This window comes from Tinamus guttatus, unplaced genomic scaffold (assembly GCF_059628265.1).
Source record: "Tinamus guttatus ecotype Peru unplaced genomic scaffold, ASM5962826v1 Tinamus_guttatus_pri_ptg000473l, whole genome shotgun sequence".
Lineage (NCBI taxonomy): Eukaryota > Metazoa > Chordata > Aves > Tinamiformes > Tinamidae > Tinamus > Tinamus guttatus.
In genome coordinates this window covers 272,709-293,779 of record NW_028289007.1, presented here as the reverse complement: position 1 = coordinate 293,779, position 21,071 = coordinate 272,709, and the positions used below count along the sequence as shown (strand labels likewise).

General features: G+C 37.1%; 1 protein-coding gene across 1 annotated transcript in view; it reads right to left on the bottom strand.

Moving 5' to 3' along the window:
- PDE10A (phosphodiesterase 10A) overlaps positions 1–21,071 on the bottom strand; it is a 171,949-nt gene that overhangs the window by 31,359 nt on the left and 119,519 nt on the right. Inside the window, exons 6-11 of the mRNA XM_088532990.1 lie at positions 13,577–13,717; positions 11,080–11,235; positions 8,551–8,601; positions 6,622–6,680; positions 3,983–4,034; positions 399–541 (exon numbers count right to left, since the gene is read on the bottom strand). Of these exons, the coding sequence (XP_088389116.1) occupies positions 399–541; positions 3,983–4,034; positions 6,622–6,680; positions 8,551–8,601; positions 11,080–11,235; positions 13,577–13,717 (602 nt within the window). The remainder of the gene's footprint in view (positions 1–398; positions 542–3,982; positions 4,035–6,621; positions 6,681–8,550; positions 8,602–11,079; positions 11,236–13,576; positions 13,718–21,071) is intronic.

Here is a 21,071-nt window from a genome sequence, read left to right as displayed (position 1 = left end):
TGTTTTGGATGTGCCTGAGTAGCACATATTTCAATTCCTTTTGGGAACTCCAAAAAAATGTCCCATATTGGCACAACCATGGATTAGGTGCATCTTTACCTGCACCTTTACCTACCTCAGAACACCTCTGTTTTTTTCCCAACATGATTTCCAAAAGGACCGCCTCCGGAAGACGGCATTTCCAGGAGTGACGTTATAGCTTCAGAGACGTTGTTTCGATGGCACTGCAATGTCATTCCCAGAAGTACTACCTTCTGGAGGCGGGTCCTGGTGGGAATGATATCACAGTATGACAAGTATTGTCAGGGTACCTGCAGATAGGCACAGAGACTGGGTAATAAAATGCCTGCACATCCATAGTTATAATGACACTGCATTCTTCTCCAAACTCCTCTTACCTTATTTCTTTGGTCTTCTTGAAGACAGGTTTTCCATCATTTTCTTCTCCTATATCAAAAAGGTCTGAATACAGCTCCTTATTCTTGTGGTCTACCTGGAAGAGCGCACACCTGTCTGCATTCACCAGGTTTTTTGCATATATCTACAGACAAAAAAAAAAACAAAATCAGAATTAACCATCCGATGTTAATCGCCCTTAGTCATTTATCTCATAAGGCCTGATAAGTTAAAAGTTTTGAGAACTTATCCAGTATGTACATCTCTCTGAAGCAGCATCCACCTTCAGAGCAATCTTTCAGGATACAATTTAAAAGGGAAGTGGGTTTTATATTTACTATTTTCTGTAAAGCAAAATGCTTTTCTGATTGAAAAAATGCGAGCATATCTCTTGAGACTTGTTTGTTAAAGAAAAAATGTCTTTCCAAGTAGACTGTTTTTCTGGGTGCAAAGAATGGGGTTTTTTGCTTGGTTGGTTTTTTACATTTTTACCTATTTTAAAAAATTATTAGTTTTCACATGATTTTGAATAGATAAGATATACGAAGACCTAACAACACTTTGGTCTTTTTGTCTTTAGTGCATACTTTAGTGCATTGGATACGCAGTGGAAAAAAATAACAGAGGCCAGAGTTTGCTTTTGAAACAGCAAAATGTGCATTTCTGTGTTACGTAGCAATAAACAAATGGAAGAAAAATAGAAGCAGAAAGACAGATTGCCATATGCAATGGTTTATAAAATGATGACAACCTCCTTATGTTATGGACAGTTCGGCACAAAAGTCAAAACCCAACCAGTTCTACGTGAACCAGCCATACTCCAAAAGATACGACTCGCAGCCAAAGAACTACCACAGTCCAGCAGTGTACTTGCATAAACTAACTGGCTTTATTTCAGTAAAGCTAATTCTGATTTGTCAGAACAGAAACTTGTCCCCGAAACAGATGAGCTTTTCACAGAAATGTTTCTCAGATTTAGGATGGAGTTTCTGGGAACTGGGAAATGAGCCAAGGAAAGTCAATCAATGATCACTGTGTCAACTTAAGCCATATAATCAGGTCCTGGACTTGATCCAATTCAGAAAGAGCTTCCTAATGTCAGCCTCAACTGTGCAGAAGCTGCAACAACTGCATGTCACAGAATGGTTTGAGGTAGATCCCTCTCCATTTCAATTTTATATGAATTGTTCCAACTGTATATAATACCTACCTACTCATTGGGTCGAGGAAAGAAACTGACTGCAACTCACTGTGCAGGACACACACAGGGGATATCTAAGACTTCTCAAACCTTCCAATACGAATCACCTAACTCATCTTTCTCCCCTCCTCACCTTTCCTCCACCCGCAAAATCCTTTTAGAATTAATGCAGAAAGAAGAATGTTAGATGCTGGCAGGAAGAACCTATGAGGTGGTAAATCATTAGCTGTGAAGCTTTTATCCTATGCCATACGAGCTGTGTAACATAAGCTGTACAGAAGCCATGTAGACCAGCTTACAAAACCTGGAGAGCCCTTCAGTTCTGGAAGAATTTGTGGTTAGAAGATTCCTCTGCTTTCTAATGCCTTCCATTAGAACAAGGGAAACAGGAAGACTGCCAGCTGAGAAGGCAACTTTTGTAAAATACGTCCTATTATGAGGATTAATAAGTTTAAGTATCACATCTATTCATACTCTATACTGCTTGAACAGAGGACTGAATATGAACTGTGCCAAAAGGTTCAGTAAATGAATCTGCGCCCCTATTCTGAAACCCTATCAGATTTCTGTATAAATCAACAACACTAACCAAATTAGAATAATTTTGTGTTCTAAAGCACATGACTCAAGAACTTACCTTGGCCATGACTCTAATTGAGACTAATTGAGATAAAACTTTAATGGCACACGGAAGTCTTTCTTCTCAAAAACCCTGGCTCAAATCCAGGCCAATGATTGAAGAAGAATATCAAAAAGTAGTCCTGGCATTGTCAGGCAGTGAACGTGACTACCTTTCACGTAGGTTGCTTTTAACTGTACTCAAATGTACTGCTAAGAAAATCTGCAAGGCAACCTGAACTTTTGCATCTCATCTGCATTCAAAAACAGCTTTATTTTTAAGCATTTTTGGGCATTTTCTGTCATAGTACTATCTTCACAGAGGAATTTTAATGAAAAAGAAAAGAAAAATAAAAGTAGAGGGATTTTAGTATTGTAAATCAACTGTTTTTTTTTCTCCAAACTTTAAATGCAATCGCTCAAACATGAAGTAGGGAGGTGAAATTCATTCTCGCTCTTTTCTCATTGTGAGAACCAGAACGTACCACACACAACAACAATCACACCCCAGTAAAATGGCAAGAAACACGAAAACAAGCAATTCAATTAAGTGGCCCAGAATCAGCTAATTAGAACACATTACAAAGGAATCTGAGCATGAAGTGTCTATGCGGGTTACAAAACAGAATTGTGAAGCAGCAAGCGCTGGTAAAGAAAATGAAAGAGTAAGCATAATTTGTTGTCAATTGTTTTTTCCACAAGATTATTATTCATTGAGAAGAACATGAATATTTGTTCATGTCCTAAGATATATTATGCCACTTCTTTTAAATGTTAAAAAAATTCTTCAAGTTCTTTTTTTTTTTAAAAAAAAAACAAACAAAAAAACCCACTTTTTTTATACTGTTAGCATTTCTAGCTGCCTTAGAATATGCTAGCTAAGATGATCACTGGGAAGATCAGGACAAGTAACAAAGTATTGCTGGAAAGCAAATTTTGAATGTGTAGATTGAAGCAATCAGAGAATGTGTTAAGATTTACACTCAGGGGAAAGTCTGCAGTATGCAATGAGGGTGCAAAAGCAAGACAGTAAAATTGATATACCAAGCACCAAAAGTACAGCATGAGCAAACGATCCACAGGTATTTGTAGACACTGTCCAGGAAATAATGCTGAATTGCAACTTGATTTGAAAAAGTTATAATCTATTTCTGAAATACACTTTAATTTCATTAAGCCATATTATGTTTAAACCATAGTCTGTTACCTATTTCAGCTCACCAGGGTTTAGTGTTTTTTATAAAAATATTGACCAGGGGCGAATATTGACAGTAGGGGCATAAATCACTTTGTGAAGCAAAGGGGATGTTTTGTTCTTTGCACATCATTTGCAAATATTCTAGGAGTAACAGTGGACCTCTAGTGCTTCCAACAGACATCAGCTTCTTGAGGAGTATTTGAAGCAAGTAACAAATTGGATTTCGAAAAAAGAAAATCAATAAAACATACTGAAATAGAAAGAAAAATTATGTCTTTCTGCATAAAATTTTCAAATCTTCCTTAAAATACAATAGTAACAATTTAGTTCAGGGACCTCACTTTTCACTAAATATGGAAGCTGTGCAACGAAGCTGTTGTGACAAACAATCAAGCTGACACTCTCCCTTTTTTCCACACTGAGGTTTGCTCGTATCTTTTGTATTACATGTGAAATACAAAAAGCTCATACATTTCAGTGATAAAATGCCTTAGTTCCAGGAAAGGAGAATGAAGCAAGCATTTTAATAATAAAGATTAAAAAAATTAGAAGCGAAAAAGACAACTTACCATTATATGTTCAAGTAGAGAATCTATTGCAACTATATTATCAAAATACGTTCTGCAGAAAAAGAGATAGGTCATTAAATAATGATATTTAGTCAAACGCTTCAAGCGGCTTTCCTGGACCTGTTTCATAACCGCTTAACAGTGGCGCTGGCACTGGTGAGAACAGGGCTCTGTAACTTGAGAAGTGCTAACTGGCTTGCTATACCACAGGGAGACTCAGAAATGGTCCTACCTCTGTTTCTCTAAGTCATTATTCTACAAATACAGAACTCCAGAAAAGTAAAAGACAAATGTTACCAAGTATCACCTACCATAGACTGAACAGGTCCCCACCCAGTAAACACTGAGATAGATCCTGAAATGCTGTGGCAATTCTACACACTAGCAATTTTAAAAGGAGTAGAAAAAATAAACAAAAAGCCATTTAGAAGAGAAAATAAATGTCTTTCTCACTTGACAGAAATGATTCAATACATATTTTATCAATGTGCTTTCAAAGTATCTCATTAGGATTAAGTATGGAGAGCTATGAACTGAAAACTATTGAGAATTGTGCATTGTGGCTAAATTAATGCCATATTATCCAACCTTTAATGTATTTAAAAGGCAACTAGAAAACTCTTAATGATGAGAACTCTCTATTAACCCAGGTATAAGATGTTAAAGTGGCAGAAAAAGATTAACCTTGTGTCTGAGAGCAGGGGAGAGGGGGGAAAGGTGGTATCTCAGTTTCACAGTGGAATGGTAACTATCCAAGGACAGTCAAGAACATTGAAAGATAAAGGTCAAACTTATTAGTAAGAGAAGTCTAAATCTTCCACATGCCAGACCTTAATAACCCTCGGATTACGATGTTCCCAGAAGACAGAAAGCTTTGTCTCATGACCCTGAACATATACACAGCTCACTTCTGTTTGGGTGCAGTGAAAAGGAAATATACATTAGCCTCACATTTTCGGGGACATGAAGACGTGGTGCACTCAATACTATGCCCTTTCTAAAATGTTACACAAAATGCCCCAGTGACACTGCATGTTAACAACTGCCTTACTGAATGCAAAGCCCTCTTTCCATGTAAGAAAAGTACAAATCATTTTAAAAAGCAAATTATTATTTTTTCTTGCTAGTTCACATCTTAATCTACATCTGTTCATAAAGTTATTAAATAATATCCCAATTTTGGGCTCAGAATACAGGCTTTCTTTTCTTGCTAGAAGAAAAAAATCTAGCAGTTGACAATGCTGAATCAGAGGTATTTACTTACAAATACTTACTAAATATTTGAAATATTAGTGCTATTTTTGTTTAAAATCTTAAAATAGAGTCAGGAATCAAAACACAATCAGTACGAGTAAATGGCCAGCCTCTAAATTTGGCCAGATTAATACAAAAATTCTCTGGTAAAACAGATCAGTACAGACTTTGCAACACAAAGGCACCCTGAAAAGCAATATAACAATGCAAGACACTGCAGCCCTCATGCGTAGCTCTGGCAAGAGAAAGGTAACAGGAAACAAGCTCAGAATCTTACATGAAATAAGTAAGTAAATAAATGTCATCTGTTGGGAGTAACCTGGGGAAAGCATATGCATTTAGCCAAGTTTTCCTCCTTGCAAAGAGTAGATTATTTCCCTCCATTTCAGCAGAGGTCACTCAGCTACCCGCCTTGCTGAACAGTGGGAAGGGAAACCTGGACATTCGCTAATCTCATCTGTTTGAGAATTGTTGATCAAGACTCCGAGAAAGGGTTTGCAACACTATACATCCACTTCACTATTCCGCAGTGTTGTCAATCCTGCATGATGATAAAATCCTGCAAGCACATCAGACTCTGTAATTTACCACAACTACAACTTTGTTTTGTCCTTTAGTTTATTGGCCATCTCTACTATTTAAGATAATGATAGCAGGCACAAAGAATAGATCACCTAAGACATTTTAAGTCAACTTTACAGGACCAAAAGTAATCTTTCATATTTTTCCTGGCTTTTCAATTTAAGCTTTCCTTTATCATGACAAATAATTAGAAGAAAACATACCATACAAAGTGACAGTTCTTGCAAAATGAAAATAGGGCCTCCAGAAAATGCAGAGGAAAAATAGTTGTGTGGCAGCTCTGATTCTTCAAGATGACATCCTTGAAACATATATACATATGCAAGTGTGTGTGCATGTGTGTATTTGTATGTGAGCATGAGTGTACATATGTACATATAAATCAAAATAAAAATGGCTGAAGAAAGCTATATACCTTCTTGTAAAAATCCATGCAAGCCTTCTAAAATTGATAATAAACAGAGGAGACAAGAAGTCTATTTGTTTCTTTTCCATAAAGGACTATCTTTAACTCTGATAGAAGAGAAAATATATATAAAAAAAACCACAACGGCAAATAAATTCTGTAAGGTGTACCTGGATGTTCCACTTTCTCCCTACACTGAAATAAAAAAACACTTCACCAAGGATACACCCACTGCTATACACATCGTTCATTCTTGCCCTTGTGCTTAAGTCTGCCTGCCTACTGGGGTGTGTATTGCATCTGTTTGTGGGCTACATTGTAAATCAGGTGAATTAGAGGAGCTGAGTTAGAGAAACTAAACAAATATTGATGAGATCACAGTACAAATCACACTTACTTCGATACATCAAGCAAGAAGTCATTCAGTTCAGTCTGCTTGGCAAGGCCTCTGCACACCTGGAAGCACAATCGTGTTAGTGTTTGTTCCAAGAGAACACTGAAGCAAGAAGGAGACTGAAGTCACGTAGTCTACTTGTTTAAAACATATATTAAAAAATAACCTCTAGAAGTATATGCATGTTACGGTACTATATAAAATCTCTTACAAAGCTGGCATTGTGCACTGGGCTTCAGTCTTGCCTATCTGCTGAGTTACAAATGTCAAACATAAATAACACTTTTCTTAATTGTCTTTTAAAGATGTTGGTCATTACATTTGTATGTGCTTTCTCACAGACTGCCCCTGCATGCGGTTACAAAATCAACTTAACTCTACTTCCTCATCCAAATCCTCAACTCTGCTGAGAACGTTAAATATTTTGTTTGCTTTCTTCTTTACCCTACTCCTTTACCCCTGTTTTTCCAGGCTGTAAAGGTGCACGTAGGCACAAACAAAGGAGGAAATCAGACAAGCTCGCCTAAACCTTTTGCCCAATAAAGGCAAACAGTGTATGATTACCTTTCAGAGAAATAAACTGTAATATGAACACTAAAAATAATGTATGCATACTATACTCGAAAAACAAAGTGTTCGATAAAACAAAGCTCTGAACTGTATTTTTACTTCATCTATTTTTTTATTTTGTATCAAAAGTATATTTGAACACTTGTGCATTACTAAAGCAAACATAAAGGTTAAAAAAAAAGAAAGCAAGCTTTTGCTGCATCTTTTACACACTCAAGTATGATTTATATTTTGTATCTGTGCAATGCAGATATAAATAACCACAAAATATGACAAGCTATATCCGCCAAGTCTGACTCTTGCATATAATAAAGTAACCAGGTACAATTTCTACAAGTACATTGCTTCCTAAAATACAACTGAAAGCCTGGTAGACAAAGCAGATCAAACCCCCCCACATCCTTCCCAAGCAAGAGCTTCAGAGGCGAAAGTGCTCTATCTGAGTCCAGAAGAGCAAAAGGGAGAGAAATGAGAAAGGTAAATGGACAGGCTTAAAATGTTTTTTCATGTGCTTTTTTTTTTTTTTTCCACATGTGAAAGACTTCTCAGTTAAATACAAAATCATTAACAGAAAGTGAGGGGAAGATAAAGCTGTACACAACTGCAATTTTCACACTGCTGCAGTCTAGGCCAGATAATTTCTAAACGTGCCAAGGTGAACGATGAACCTGAACAAAGCCAACAGTTCGCAGCATTAGTGTGACAGGGATTTCAGTCTGGAAAAGGAGAGGAGGAAGGAGTGACAGTCTTCTGCAAGGTGTCTGAAAGACCTTGGAAGAAAAAGAGGAATGTAAAAATCTTTCCTTGTGAGTTAAGAATCTATTTCTGTGTTCTCCCCGAGATGAGGGAATGTGCTGTTTTCACTGTTCCTGTCTTCTGTTATCCAAAATATGGGAACCCTGCGCTGGGGTTTGCTAGAGCAGCCAGCTGCTAGGCGTGAGGCCTCCTCAGAGGAGGCAGTTTGGGAACCAAGAAGCGGCTACAGCAGGGATGGCTTAAAGCAGGCTTTGGTACCCAGCAGAGCCTCATCATCTCAAAGAGTTACTATGGGAAGAAAAGAAGCTACCAGGTGGCCTAGCAGTTGTGTCCTCGCAAGTACGGGCCATAGCATTGTTATAATTTTATTTTAACAATTATCTCCTTCATTGAAGTTCCTTTTTCATTTAGTAAAACTATTGCTTTTTAAATCATTTGTTTCATGGTTGCAGGGGAGGAAAACCATCTCAATTAACGCCAGAAACATTAGCATATTTTTGCCAGCTTTGAGGAAGGGGTTTAAATTAATTTTTAGGAGAGATCACTAGTTTAAATTTAAGGCACATTTCTACTAAATGTAGAACAGGAAAAGCAACCCACACTCACTTGTACTTGATGTATTGCTACTGAAGCCCATGCAAGATTTGCAGTTGCAACCTGAAACAAAAGAGAAAAAACAAACTCCGATGAAAGCTTGAAAATTTCACACCAGTTACATCATAATTCTCTCAATCAAGCTGCTAAATAAACTTATGGAGCTGTTTCAGACAAAGTAGCAACATTTTTGGGGAAGACATTTACTTTGTGCAAGTTGCAGAATACTTGCGAGTATTCCCATTTCAGTAAGGTACCCTCAGTCACAGGAGAATAATCCTACATTTTGTGGTGCAACGATGCTTACCAACATTCTTCATCTGCTCAGGAATACACAAATTAAAAACAACCCTCCTATAATTCAAGGGGCTTTAAAAATCACATTGTGTACGCTGTTGAAAGGAATCAACCAAATTGAGCAAAATATCCCCTAACATCTACCCGGGGCTTCACCTTCGCAGGCACAACTGCTTGCAGCTCTGAACAGGCACTCTTCCTTTCACTACCATCTTGGTTGCAGAAAAAACAGACCTCATCACTCAGCACAGACTAGTGTTTTAAGTATGCCAGTTTCCAGGCAACACTTCAAACAAATGTCACGTAAACTGCAGTTAACTAAGAGGTGCTACCATGCATAATCTCCTGTCCTTGAAACACACGAGCTTTATAGGAACACAGAGGACAGAAGTGCAAGAGGTCTGAGGCTGCGCATCCTCCTAATGTACATTTTTTCAACAGAACATATTGTGCACATTTTGTAAAAATTCCTAATGGCATCCAAAGACTTCCCGAAATCCGAAAAAGAACATTTCAGAATGCTCACAAAGTGACCTTTAAATATTTTCAATTTACTAATTAAACATTTTTATTCAGTAGTCTTTTATATATACATATATATACACACACACACACAAATACAACATTAATAAACTTGGGTTAAGGAAGGTATTAAATATAACATAAAAGATACACAGACGCTTTGCAAGGAACAATGCTTGTCTGAGACCTATATGAATTTCAAATTGAGTAATGGTTATTATTAAATAGAATAATATATTAAAATAAATACATTGTGTGTAAGCCTGTCTCTGTATGAAGCCCTGTGCTTTGTCCTGTGACATATGGGCACCACCATATTATCTCAGCCCTGCACCACGACTTTTGCTTGCTGAGAGAAGAAACCAGGTGTCACACTGAGGCTGAAGCTACACCTCTCCTGACCGCCCAGCCAACACACAATCATGTGCATCAGATTAGGCCACCTGGATTATTGATAAATAGAATACATAACAGACAAATCATGCACTTTTGTCCAGAGAATAGATCTTCTAGATGGGAGAAAAAAAAGTTTCTGTTTTTCTCCCCCCAAATAATTACTCTTTTCTATAGCTAAACTGAAGAGCACATATGCTCCAGAGTGAATCCTGTACTGTGCAGACAATACACCCTGCTAAAATTCACCTCAGTTCCTTCTAGCCTTTGTGTTCAAATTCCCTTCCCTTCAAAGGGTACAGACAGAAATGATGCATTTTTGAGTCATCTTACAAGGAGATGGTACATAACAAGGATCCACATCTAGACCTGACAGTAAGATAAATGTTCTGAAACCTTTAAAGTATCCGCAGGCTTTGAGTCATCTACTTCATTTTCTTATTTGTCTGCACATGGCTAACAACACATAACATAACAATCTGAGATGGACACATAGGGACAGCAAAAATCCATAGGCCTTATGTAGTAAATCACGTAAGGTAGAGAACTGTAATTGAAATGTGAAGATGAGTATGAACAGAAATATCCAGATTGGAGGCACCAAAAGGAGAAGAGGGTTTTAAGAACAGCATGTAGCAATGGCACGACTGCCAACCTAAGAAGAAAGCAGGAGACATGACTCTACAGCCGGCAGCCCTTGTTCTCCACGTATTGCAAGGAATCCTTGAGATACTACCCGAATACATGAACTTTGGTGCCTCACTCTTGGAAGGACCACGTCTTGGTGCCTGTGAGTGTGTGGGTATGAGAACGTGAATGTCTGTAATCTCTTTTGCTTAAGTTTTGTTTTAAAATAAAATAATTTTCCCCTCCTGTAAGATCTAGGAAGTTGTTCCACACTGTAAAATAAACCTTTACTGGAAAGTTTTAATTGAGATCCAAGGTAAGTTGCCAGTGTCCTTTCTACATAAAGCAGTTTTATTTCTACATTTATAATTGCATATTATAAATGTATGCAATTTATATATTTTCATTCACCTGTTCTGTATTGAGCAGCTTCTTGAGCTTATAAACAATAAACAAATCATATCCTCAGGACCATTGTTCCATAAAACAAATTAAATGCCTTGTAATTGTGTATGTAATGTTACTGAAAATACAAATCATTAACTATCTCTTCAATAAATAACTTTCCAGAATAATAAAATCAAATGTGAATAAAGTAAAACAGACTCAGAAGACTAAGAGAAGCAAGCTTGGGAGTCTGAAGTGCTGAACATTGCCCCAAAGTGGGAAATTTCAGAACGAACTACAGCAGACTAGGCTCACCTCTTGGTGACTAAGATGGAAGGCTTCTTTGCCCCAGTGACGATAAAGCTCCAAGATACCGATCAGATCACCAATTGCAGTGACAATTGGTAAACAAAGAACAGATTGGATACGAGTCCCTGATTCCAGTCCAGTACCTTTGGGAAATCGTTCATCCTAGAAAATATAAACATAATTTTATAAAATGTAAATATCATAACATTAATATAAAAGATATATTGACACTTTTCTCCCTCTCCTGGCTGATCAAATCAGCATGAAGTCCTAATCCACTTACTGAAAAGTTCAAAAAAAAAATTCTCAGCATAATTTACATACACACATAAACTTATAGATGCAGTCAGATTTGGGTATGATATTACACCCAAATTGGGGTTTGTTTTTTAAGTAGATTTTCTTCAATCTCACAGGCAGCAAAAGCAGCACGTCATTGCTAATGCCAGCCTGGATGATGCAAAAGGTATCTGTAATTATGAGGAAGGCTGCTCAGATTTCAGTGTTACCAAGCAGCTGGAAGCCCTTGCAACAGGATAAATACCAAAACCTGAGCCTTGGCATCGAGATTTGCGTAACATAGAGTTACAATCCTAACCAAAAACTTAGGACAAAACTGAGTTTCCAAAAAACCATGCATGAATAAGAATCCATCCTTCCTTTGCTTATGCACTCTGAGTAAGCCTACGCAAAGGTTACAGGAATAAAGGTTAATATTAATCTACCACCTGCTACTACAGAAGGCTTAAATTTGTTAACTTGTGATTGAACAAGGGAATGGCCAAGGCTTTACAGCTTTAGCTCCCTATGCCTGAAACTTAAAAACAAAGTCGACCTGTATGTAATTATCAGCAGTGTGGTAACCAGCCTACCTGAAGTATCCTAGACCCACTTTGTTACACACTGGTACCCCCCGATATTTTATGCCCACCATTTGATCCCTAAGGCTGTGCTAAGGAAAGGGAGGCATCCCCTTTTCCTCAAGGCTGATCAACACATTGAGAGGGCAGGAATCTCTGTTCTAAAAAAGAAAAAAACCTGCACCTTTATTGCTAAACCGGAATGGCTGGGATACACATGACTGCCTCTCACAAAGTCTCAGAAAAAAAGAGTGGCAAGCACTTTGCAATACGAGCCTCCTGCTTTCACTTTTTAATTCTGGCTTGTACAGAAAAGGGCTGGTTCATCTACGTAAAAGTGCTTCCCTTTTATTTTTGAGGCACTCCTAAAAATCCCAGGAGAAGCGACTACCCCGTGCCCTGATACGCAGAACTACGAACCAGACAGCAGAGCCTTTGCGGAGAGTCGCAACTTGAATTTTACAACAAAAGCACATTAACACATTTGGTTTCTTCTGGGCACCCTGTATCCAGGCATGCCCTGTGTATGAACATACTTAATGTGCCCAAGAAAAAATCACTTAAGAAAAGGAAATTAGTCTCAGGTTCAGTCAACAACACACAGGTACTGTAAACCATCAGAGTTCAGAACTCCTACGCACTTAATATCCCTGATTTTATCAAGAAAGTTAAATTGCTGGAAATTACCAATGACATTTTAAACCCTAACACTAAGACCATACAAAAGCTTTATAGTGCATGGCTTATAGGAAGTACCAACTGTACTACAAAGAAAGACTTCGGTGGGTTTTTTCTTGTAAGTGGGCTCAAATTAAGCTTTTTTTTTTTTTTTTTTTTTTGAACAAGTACTTTTTAAACTGCATGTGACAATGTTCAATTTTGGTTGCAGTATCCAAAGATTTTTATTTTAAACAGGGCTTTAAAAAGTAGAAAACAATTAAGACAGCATTTAAATTTGCTTTTAATTCTCATAAAGTATAGTTTATCAGCTTGATACCATGTCAGAGACACAATTAGAAAAATGTACTTAAAAAAAAAAGAAAAAAAAAGGAAACCCAAAACATGCAGAGTGACAACAGTTATCAGAAAGTCAAATCGGAATTATCAGATCCTTTACATAAAAAGGACTGGGTTTAAATGTCGATTACATTAGATCACAATTGCTGTAAGTCTACTGAAACTATTCTAAGTGCTCTGACCTCATATAAACACAGATCAAACTCTTGTCTAATAATCAGAATTTTGACTGACATCCTCATCAGCATGAGCCAAGCGTTAAAATTAAATCAGACTCTGTTTGACTATATAGAAATCTTATGTTTGGGACTAGCACACAGAGTATTTTAAAACCAGGAGGGTAGGAGTTTTGACCAATAGTGTCTTTTCCTTCTAAGGAGCCGTGGTACCATTTGTTCCAATCTCTGCCACCAAAAATGAATGTTTGAAGACAAAAAAAGTTAAGTTTAAAAGTGAAAACAATATTCTATAATTATTCTGTCAAGCTAATCCAAACTCTAACTTATTTCCTCAGCAGTAGAGCAGTTGTAAACGATATCATTATACATCCAGCTCAATAAATACGTCAGCACCAAAATATACTAAGAACATGTTTGTTTCATCAAAAAGAGGAAGTTCTTTTTTACCCCCAGAATATCTTCTACTAACAACGTTTTTCTGGATTTGGCTACATAAGCAGATACTGTAGTGCCAAGTGCAATGGGCCCTGCAGGAATGAGCCGTGGTTGTCCTTCTTTAGCTCCTGGTGGCGTGAACACACACAGACTCTAGTTAAAATGAAAAAGAGAAAAAAAAGAAAAGGCCATTAGAAAGTTTGCCTACATTTAGTTACTGTGTTATATATGCAGTACAAAACATTGAATAAAGGAAATAATTGCAATGAGAAGTAATTGGACAAACTCTGCTCAACCCTGTCAACATCTTACGAAATTCCACTCTAAATGCATCAGTGACGTAGCAGATCTCTTCTGCTGAGGTCACTCATACCAGTGTCAGACCGTGTTTTCTCAAACACATTATGTATCAAACAGAGATTCACAGAAGATGAGTGCCATCCCCCTGAGGATACACTCACTAACGCATTTTAGTAAAAACTATCTTGTACTGTAGTACAAACCCAAGTGACTATATTCCTCTGTGGTACTAGAAGAAGCGTATTACTTGCTGCCTAACCAAAATACCACACGATAAAAGTCATGTCCAAAAACACATCATAATCGGTTTATAAAACTAAAATTTTAAACAAGTTACCACCACTGAATACACGGAATTGCAAAGATTGCATTACAAAAATAAAAATAAACACCTATAAAAGCTGAACCTGCAATCCCTTCTATAGGCTAAACACAATTCAACTCTAGAATTATTTCATTTTAGGGTGAATCATATACTTAAAGAAACAGTGACCTGCTGGAAAGCAAAGTCCCTTCGACATCTTCTTTAAAGTATTTTTTTTTATCCTATTTAAAATATTTTTTACATCACATGACACAGGACAGAGCAGTCTAAGTGACAGCTGATTTTAAATAGTCACAAAATTGCAAAGAAAACTTGTTTCCAAGGGCAGCAGTTCATCATGCATATTTCATAAATCACAGAATCATCTCCCTTTTCTTTACAAAGTACTTGAAGAGTACTATAATAATAAAAATTGGGGCTCATCTTTCAAACTCTCCTAGGCATGAAACACTTCAACATCCTTTCAATTTACATAGGGACATTCAAATTATCCTGCACTAGCTCAAAGAGTAATTACACAAGTTCCCAGAGAGATATCAGCGATACGATATGTTGTTTCATAAGTAAATGAAGAAATGGATAGATTGGGTCTTTTTGTATTGCTTGTACTTTTCTTAGTAGTTTTGAATATTTATTTTAAAAACAGACAAGAGAAATCTGCATTTCTGGTAATGACTCTGATAAGTGATGGACAATCAGAGAAAGGATGGTTTTTAAGAGCAACTCAAAAAAAATGCTATCTTTAAAAAAATGAAGAAGAAAAAAAATACTGACCGGGAGATTCAGTCCTTTCTAATACCCTGATACCCTCTCAGTTTCTGATACCTCACAGCCTACTAGACCCTGAAACGTGTCTGTATCAAGGGTAACAAATCAGTATAATGATATTTTGATATATTACTCCTCCTTCCAGATACAAGCTGAATCTTCCTGCACAGAAGCGAAGGACAAACCAGAAACCCTGTTATCCATCTTTTCTCAACAAGGTCCATGTGGTGATGAACTTCTGCATTAAAATTGCTCAGCAGAGCACTGAAGTCTGACAGCAGAAGCTTCCTACATAATGTCCAAAACGTACAGCCCCAAAAGTCCTTCCTTTGCTGCCTTCTGTAGTTTGACCCATCAACCCAACTGGACCCCAAACTCTTGAAATTAGTGAAACTTCCTAGTTTAAGTTCTTAATTCACTTTGAAAAGGTCTTCAACACACACACACACACACACACACACAGACAAAGCTATCCGTTTAGATTACTGTATGCTATGCTGTATAATAAAAATGCCTTTCTAATGAAAATAGCTTAGTCATTATTTGTGATTTCTGTAATCGCTGAATAGCATTAGATATCATCCATTTCACCTGGAAATGTATCTTTCTAAGCAGAATTAAATGTATTTTTAAGTTACAGGGCTAAGAAAAAAAGGATAATTCACTTAAAAAATCATACAATTGATGTCCTTTGTGTTTGGGATTTGAGTTTTGTTTTTGTATTTTTTTTCCTGTCTTCAAATTGACAGTAATCAACTTAGACTATTTTTATGAAGATAATAATTTATAACCTGAATATTAAATTCTGGTTGGAATATCCACTAATGACTATTATCATGATCTCATAAAGCAAGAGGTGCTTAAAAAAAAAAATCAACCTGAAACAAAAAATCCAAACAAAACAAAATTCATCCTTTCCTACGCACTTAGGTATATACAACATATTGTAAACTCTAATATCTTGTAAGCATTAATGCGTTAACAAATCTTCCAATTTACAGGCATAAAGAATGACATACCCTGCAATTCGTCCTTGAAGAGTATTAACAAGAGAGTCAACTACCAGTTAAACACAGCAAACTCAGCTTGCAGATCCACAGCCTAATTAGTATGTATCGGGTAAGCCACAGTATCATGGCTCTTTATACCATGCACTTAGTCGGTAGGAAATATGAAACACGAACTGATCTTACACCTCTTTTACTGTGTCTGAAAAAGCCTCATTTGTAACAAGTAAGAGAATGCAGAATTACTGATATTTGTCTCACCATGCTGAGAAAATTGTTTTTTTTCTAGTGGAAATCTAATGCTAAAGAGAGGCAACAGATCAAAATCTGTAAAAGAAAAGACACGGAGTAGCCACCCAAGTCTCCTAACCTGTAGCATCAACTTCTCCTGACAGATACCTTTACAATAGTAAGTACCTGCAGTTTTCAAGTGTTTCCTGTCTTTAGCTTTTCAGATGAGAAGGGCAGCTAGGGCTGTAATTACTACAATTTTTCTAGAGGCTCTTGAGACACAGCCCATGGGAATCCAACAGAATACCAAATCCTAGCCCACAGGATTGAACCATTGACTTAGCTGAACAATTCACCTAAGTTTTCTTGGTCTAGGTTTGAACTGCAAACATGCGTTGTTTGCAATTTCACAAGCTACACAGTTTTGTCTTCTTGTTTAATAACACTTCTTATAACTTGGCGAATACCAACCTTTTCTTTTTTATCAGATTTTTTAATACAAAGATAAGAGTCTGGTTTAATCATTAGAATGAGGGTTGAAATAATGATAAGCATTCCATTCACAAACTGTTTTGATGGCGTTACTGAATTTTGCTGCAGTTTCTTTCACAGTGAGCTTTGCAGATAAAACTGGCCCTGAAAGCACTTAACAAAAAATGATTTAATATTCAATTGACAATAAATAGAAGTCTTAATACTATAGCTTTGCTGTGTGACTTGATGCTTGGGAAAAAAAAAAAAAAAGAAAAACATTAAAAAGAAATGGGAATTAAGCAAGTTGATATTAAGTGCGCTTTACAGTATTTGCTCCCCATATTCTTTTCTGTTCAGCAACAGTGGCAGATTTTCACTCTTGATATAGGATGCAGCAATCTACTCCAATACCACACACTGAACGATAAAATTATTTGCAGACAAAGGCCAGGTAAATAATGTCAAGCATTTTGCACGAATAAATGTTATCACAATAAACAATGATAACCAACAAAACCAAAAGTCATTTAGAAACTACCTCCAGGCAAGAGCTCTCCAGCTAAGGCCAACTGTGTCTGAGTTTAGAGAAAGGAGAGAAAAAAAAAAAAAAACAGGCAGCTACATACTTTTTTTAAAAAAACCCAAAAACCTTGATAACGACTATATACTTGAGAGATTTACATTCATAAACTATATTGTAAATAAGTTGGGAAAGGGACAAATTCTAGGAAACTGCAAAATGAAGATACGCACTTATATGCTGTAAAAGAAGTAGGACTTTTTTTTAATGTTTACACACTTTTCTAAAACTGGCATCAATTTCTAAGCACACTTCATGCCTGAAATCTTACTGATTTACTTGCACAACTGAGAAACACTTCAACAGTTATACCAGTTCATTGATACAGAGAGCTTAGGTAACCCCCCTCTCTCCTGTCTCCTCTATTTTAAGGCAAGAACCACTAAGCTTTTCTGGAAAGGGATATGCCCAGACGGTTCTCACAGACGTCCCGTGCCGAGGCCAGAGCAGCCCTCCCCAGCAGCACACTGCAGCGCTGCAGCACGGCCACCGCTGCGCAGCTTCTCCTGCTACGAGTCTAAGCGCGCTGCCTCTTGCCCTGTCCACTCAGGTATGGAAAAGACACAGTTCTCCTCGTCTGCCTTATCCTGACACACCTGGGAATTTAATCCGACACACTTTTCCATGCTGATAATGAGCCACAAATAACTAGTCTCCCAAGTAATTTTCCAAACAGTTCTGTGCTCTACTGGTAATATTTTCAGCTTGACCGTATTTCATCAGTCCATCTGAATAGCAAATGATATCAGGGTCAAAATTCCATTAAAATGCATCTTGATACTCTCCCACGAAGAAAATCTCCCACTTTGAAAAGTATTGATTCAAAGTTGAACTGGGACATCACAGTTCTTTCCTTCTCCTTTCTTCTGTCTTCCCCCAGGTTGAATTTCCCCAAATCCAGCTTTCCCATACTCAGCTACCATTTCTGGTTTTTCAGATGGCAGCTTACACCCATTAAACAGTATTTACCTTCACATGGTAAGTGCTTGGTCAATTTATAACTATTTACCTCAGTAAATACTTTCTAATTTGTTCTTTCTCAATTCAGTGTTGAAGTCTTCCTTTTATGTCACACATTAATTACGATAGCCACCTGACCACTGTTGACTTTTTTTATTGAAAAGTGATGAAAAACAACATTAAATACTTCCCTCTCTCCATCAAGAATGTTCCCTTTCTGATGAGTATCCCTATTTACTGTCATGTGAGAAAGCAATAGATTTCTTTCACTTTACACACAAAAAGAATCAATTCAAGGACAAACACCAACATTTTCTGAAGTGGCTTCCAACTAGAAGAGTGCTCACGGGAAATGCGCATCATGAAAAACTTGCCTTTTAGACCTGATGCCTCCATGCTGAAAATTATGCACCTCAGGTTGGCCCAGAGACCCTGAGGCAGTTAGTTATCCATCCTGAGATGCTGCTCCTTGGTTCCTAAAGCTTCGAGTCCCACCACGGAGTCACTAGGTGGCACTGCACATCAAGCTGCAACAACTTCTGGGGGACCAGAAATTCTGGAACAGCTTAATTACATACACCCTGAAGCACAAACTATGTGCACGTATTTGTGGCCTCACACAATTATTTCTTACAATAAAGCCATTGTCAACCCCTATCTGAAGCAAAGATGATCTGTTTGTCAAAGCAATTTACAGTTTTGGGAAATAAGTAACGCTCACAAGATCTAGTAAAAGCTACTTTAAGCGTATGCTTATTAAATTCCAACTCATACATCTTTATGTAGGAATCACAATGTAACCATGTGCGAATTACTCACACAAATAAGGACACTTCACAGAAGAAGCATTTGAAGAATCAGTTAATACAATAATATACTCAAAACTCTGTGGCTTTGGTGAGAATTTTTGAAATACTCCCTTGTGGAGATGTCAGCTTATGGGCTTAAATCCATGCCTAGCTAGCACGGCATTTAGACAGATTTGCATATACATACAATCAAACACTGGGTTTTCAGTAAAACCTTCAAGTCATTTTTAAAGACGATATTCAATTAGGGTCACAACAGGAGAAGTTTGAACTTTGTCTTTGCCCCCACCAGCAATTAAACAGAAAACTGAAATGAAGCGAAATCCTTTCCTCTATAGGGATGCAAGGAGGTAGACATGCAAAGGGTCCTGATCTGCTTGTGCACAATCGTTTAAAAAGCAGAATCATGGTGTTAGAATACCCTAAGTAAGGACTGCTAGCACCTCCAAGCAACCTAAACCCCCAGAAGGTCACTGGAATAAGAGAATTAGCCACACTCTTTCTGGCACCAAGTGTGAGTAATGGTCACATAAGGAAACACTCTCCAACCTGTAACTGGTAGGGCAGCTTCCATTCAAGTAAATTCACTTAATCAAAGCCCCTGAAGGCATCGGCCAGAAATCTCCTTGTCCTTACACCGTTATCCTACTCTAACACAAGTTAAGCTCTAGTTTTGTGGATTTCCAATGAGAAAAAGCAAAAAAGGCTATGGAGAAACTTTACACATGGAGTGAATACATTATAACAAACTCACGGAAGTCAAAGTGACTGTATTTTCCTTTGGAATCCTGCAGTGCCCTTACACCAGCTGCAATAGGACACCTCGTCTTGGCAAATTCGAAGGGACGTGAGGTGCTCCTATAAAAACCAATGCTCCTATGAAAGCCAAAGGACAGGCTAGTCTAGAGCTTTTTTTCCCCCTCACTACACAAGGAAGTTTTCAGTACTTCAAAGCAAATGTTTTGATAATATGAGGGAAGTGATGTCCATATTAATTGAAGAAAGATTTACAATGAACTTTTAGCAACCCACTTAAAAATTGCTCTTATAGAGCAGTTTTCTTCCTTCAATATAAAGAAATAATAGCACATGGCAAGCAGTAATCTTTTTGCAGTTTCTCATTTTGTAAACACCTAGAACTTCTATAAAATCTATCCTAACAAGAGACTCATAATTTTTTCTAGGCCAAAGGCAGTTATAGAAATTTCAGTTTTTTTAAAAAAATAACCCTTAACACATACCAAGATTTTCGGGTATTGTTTTATGGTTTTAAATAGACGCAAATGTACTTACACATATTTATAGTGGGAGCTACAACAAAGAAGAGTTGATGCCCTCACCTGCATTTTGATCCTTAGGTCCCTATATGCAGTTACAACACTCATTACTACAGGTTAAAAAAATATCACTTGTGAATGGTATCTATTTATCTACTTATTACCCGTATGTCCCTTTCTTACACAGTCCGCTCCCACCACCCAATTCTTGCAAAAAAAGATGCACACACAGGAAAAGCAGCATTCAGGCACTGATTGTTTCTTTGAAAGAACAGTGAAAATAACTGCTGTATTAGGACCAGTTCTGAACCATGAGGCTCCTGTCTGCGTAAATGCAGGCAGATTTATGTATCTTTCTAAAACTAGTAAACAAAAATAAAAATGCTAAGACACATATATAAAGAAAGTTTACTGAACTTAAGGAGGTTAAGTCTCAAATTAAGCATCTAAAAACTGACCACCAAAAAACAGAAGCCATTTTTCAACCTGCAGTCATAGATTTCAGCAACTGCTTTGCCTACCTTAATTGGTAAGTTTTTTATCACTTTTGAAGAAAAATAATTAATATCAACTTGAAGAATGAGCTCCAGTCTGCTGCTTATGCTATACAAAATCTTTTTGTTCAACCTACTTAAAAAAATATACATTTAATGAAACACACTGCTAGTATTTGCTGGGCAGCACTTAATGTAATATGATACATACCTTAAATTTAATATCTAAGACTCAAAGATACCCAGAATGATTTTCAGTGAGAACTTCAGACAAAAAAAAGT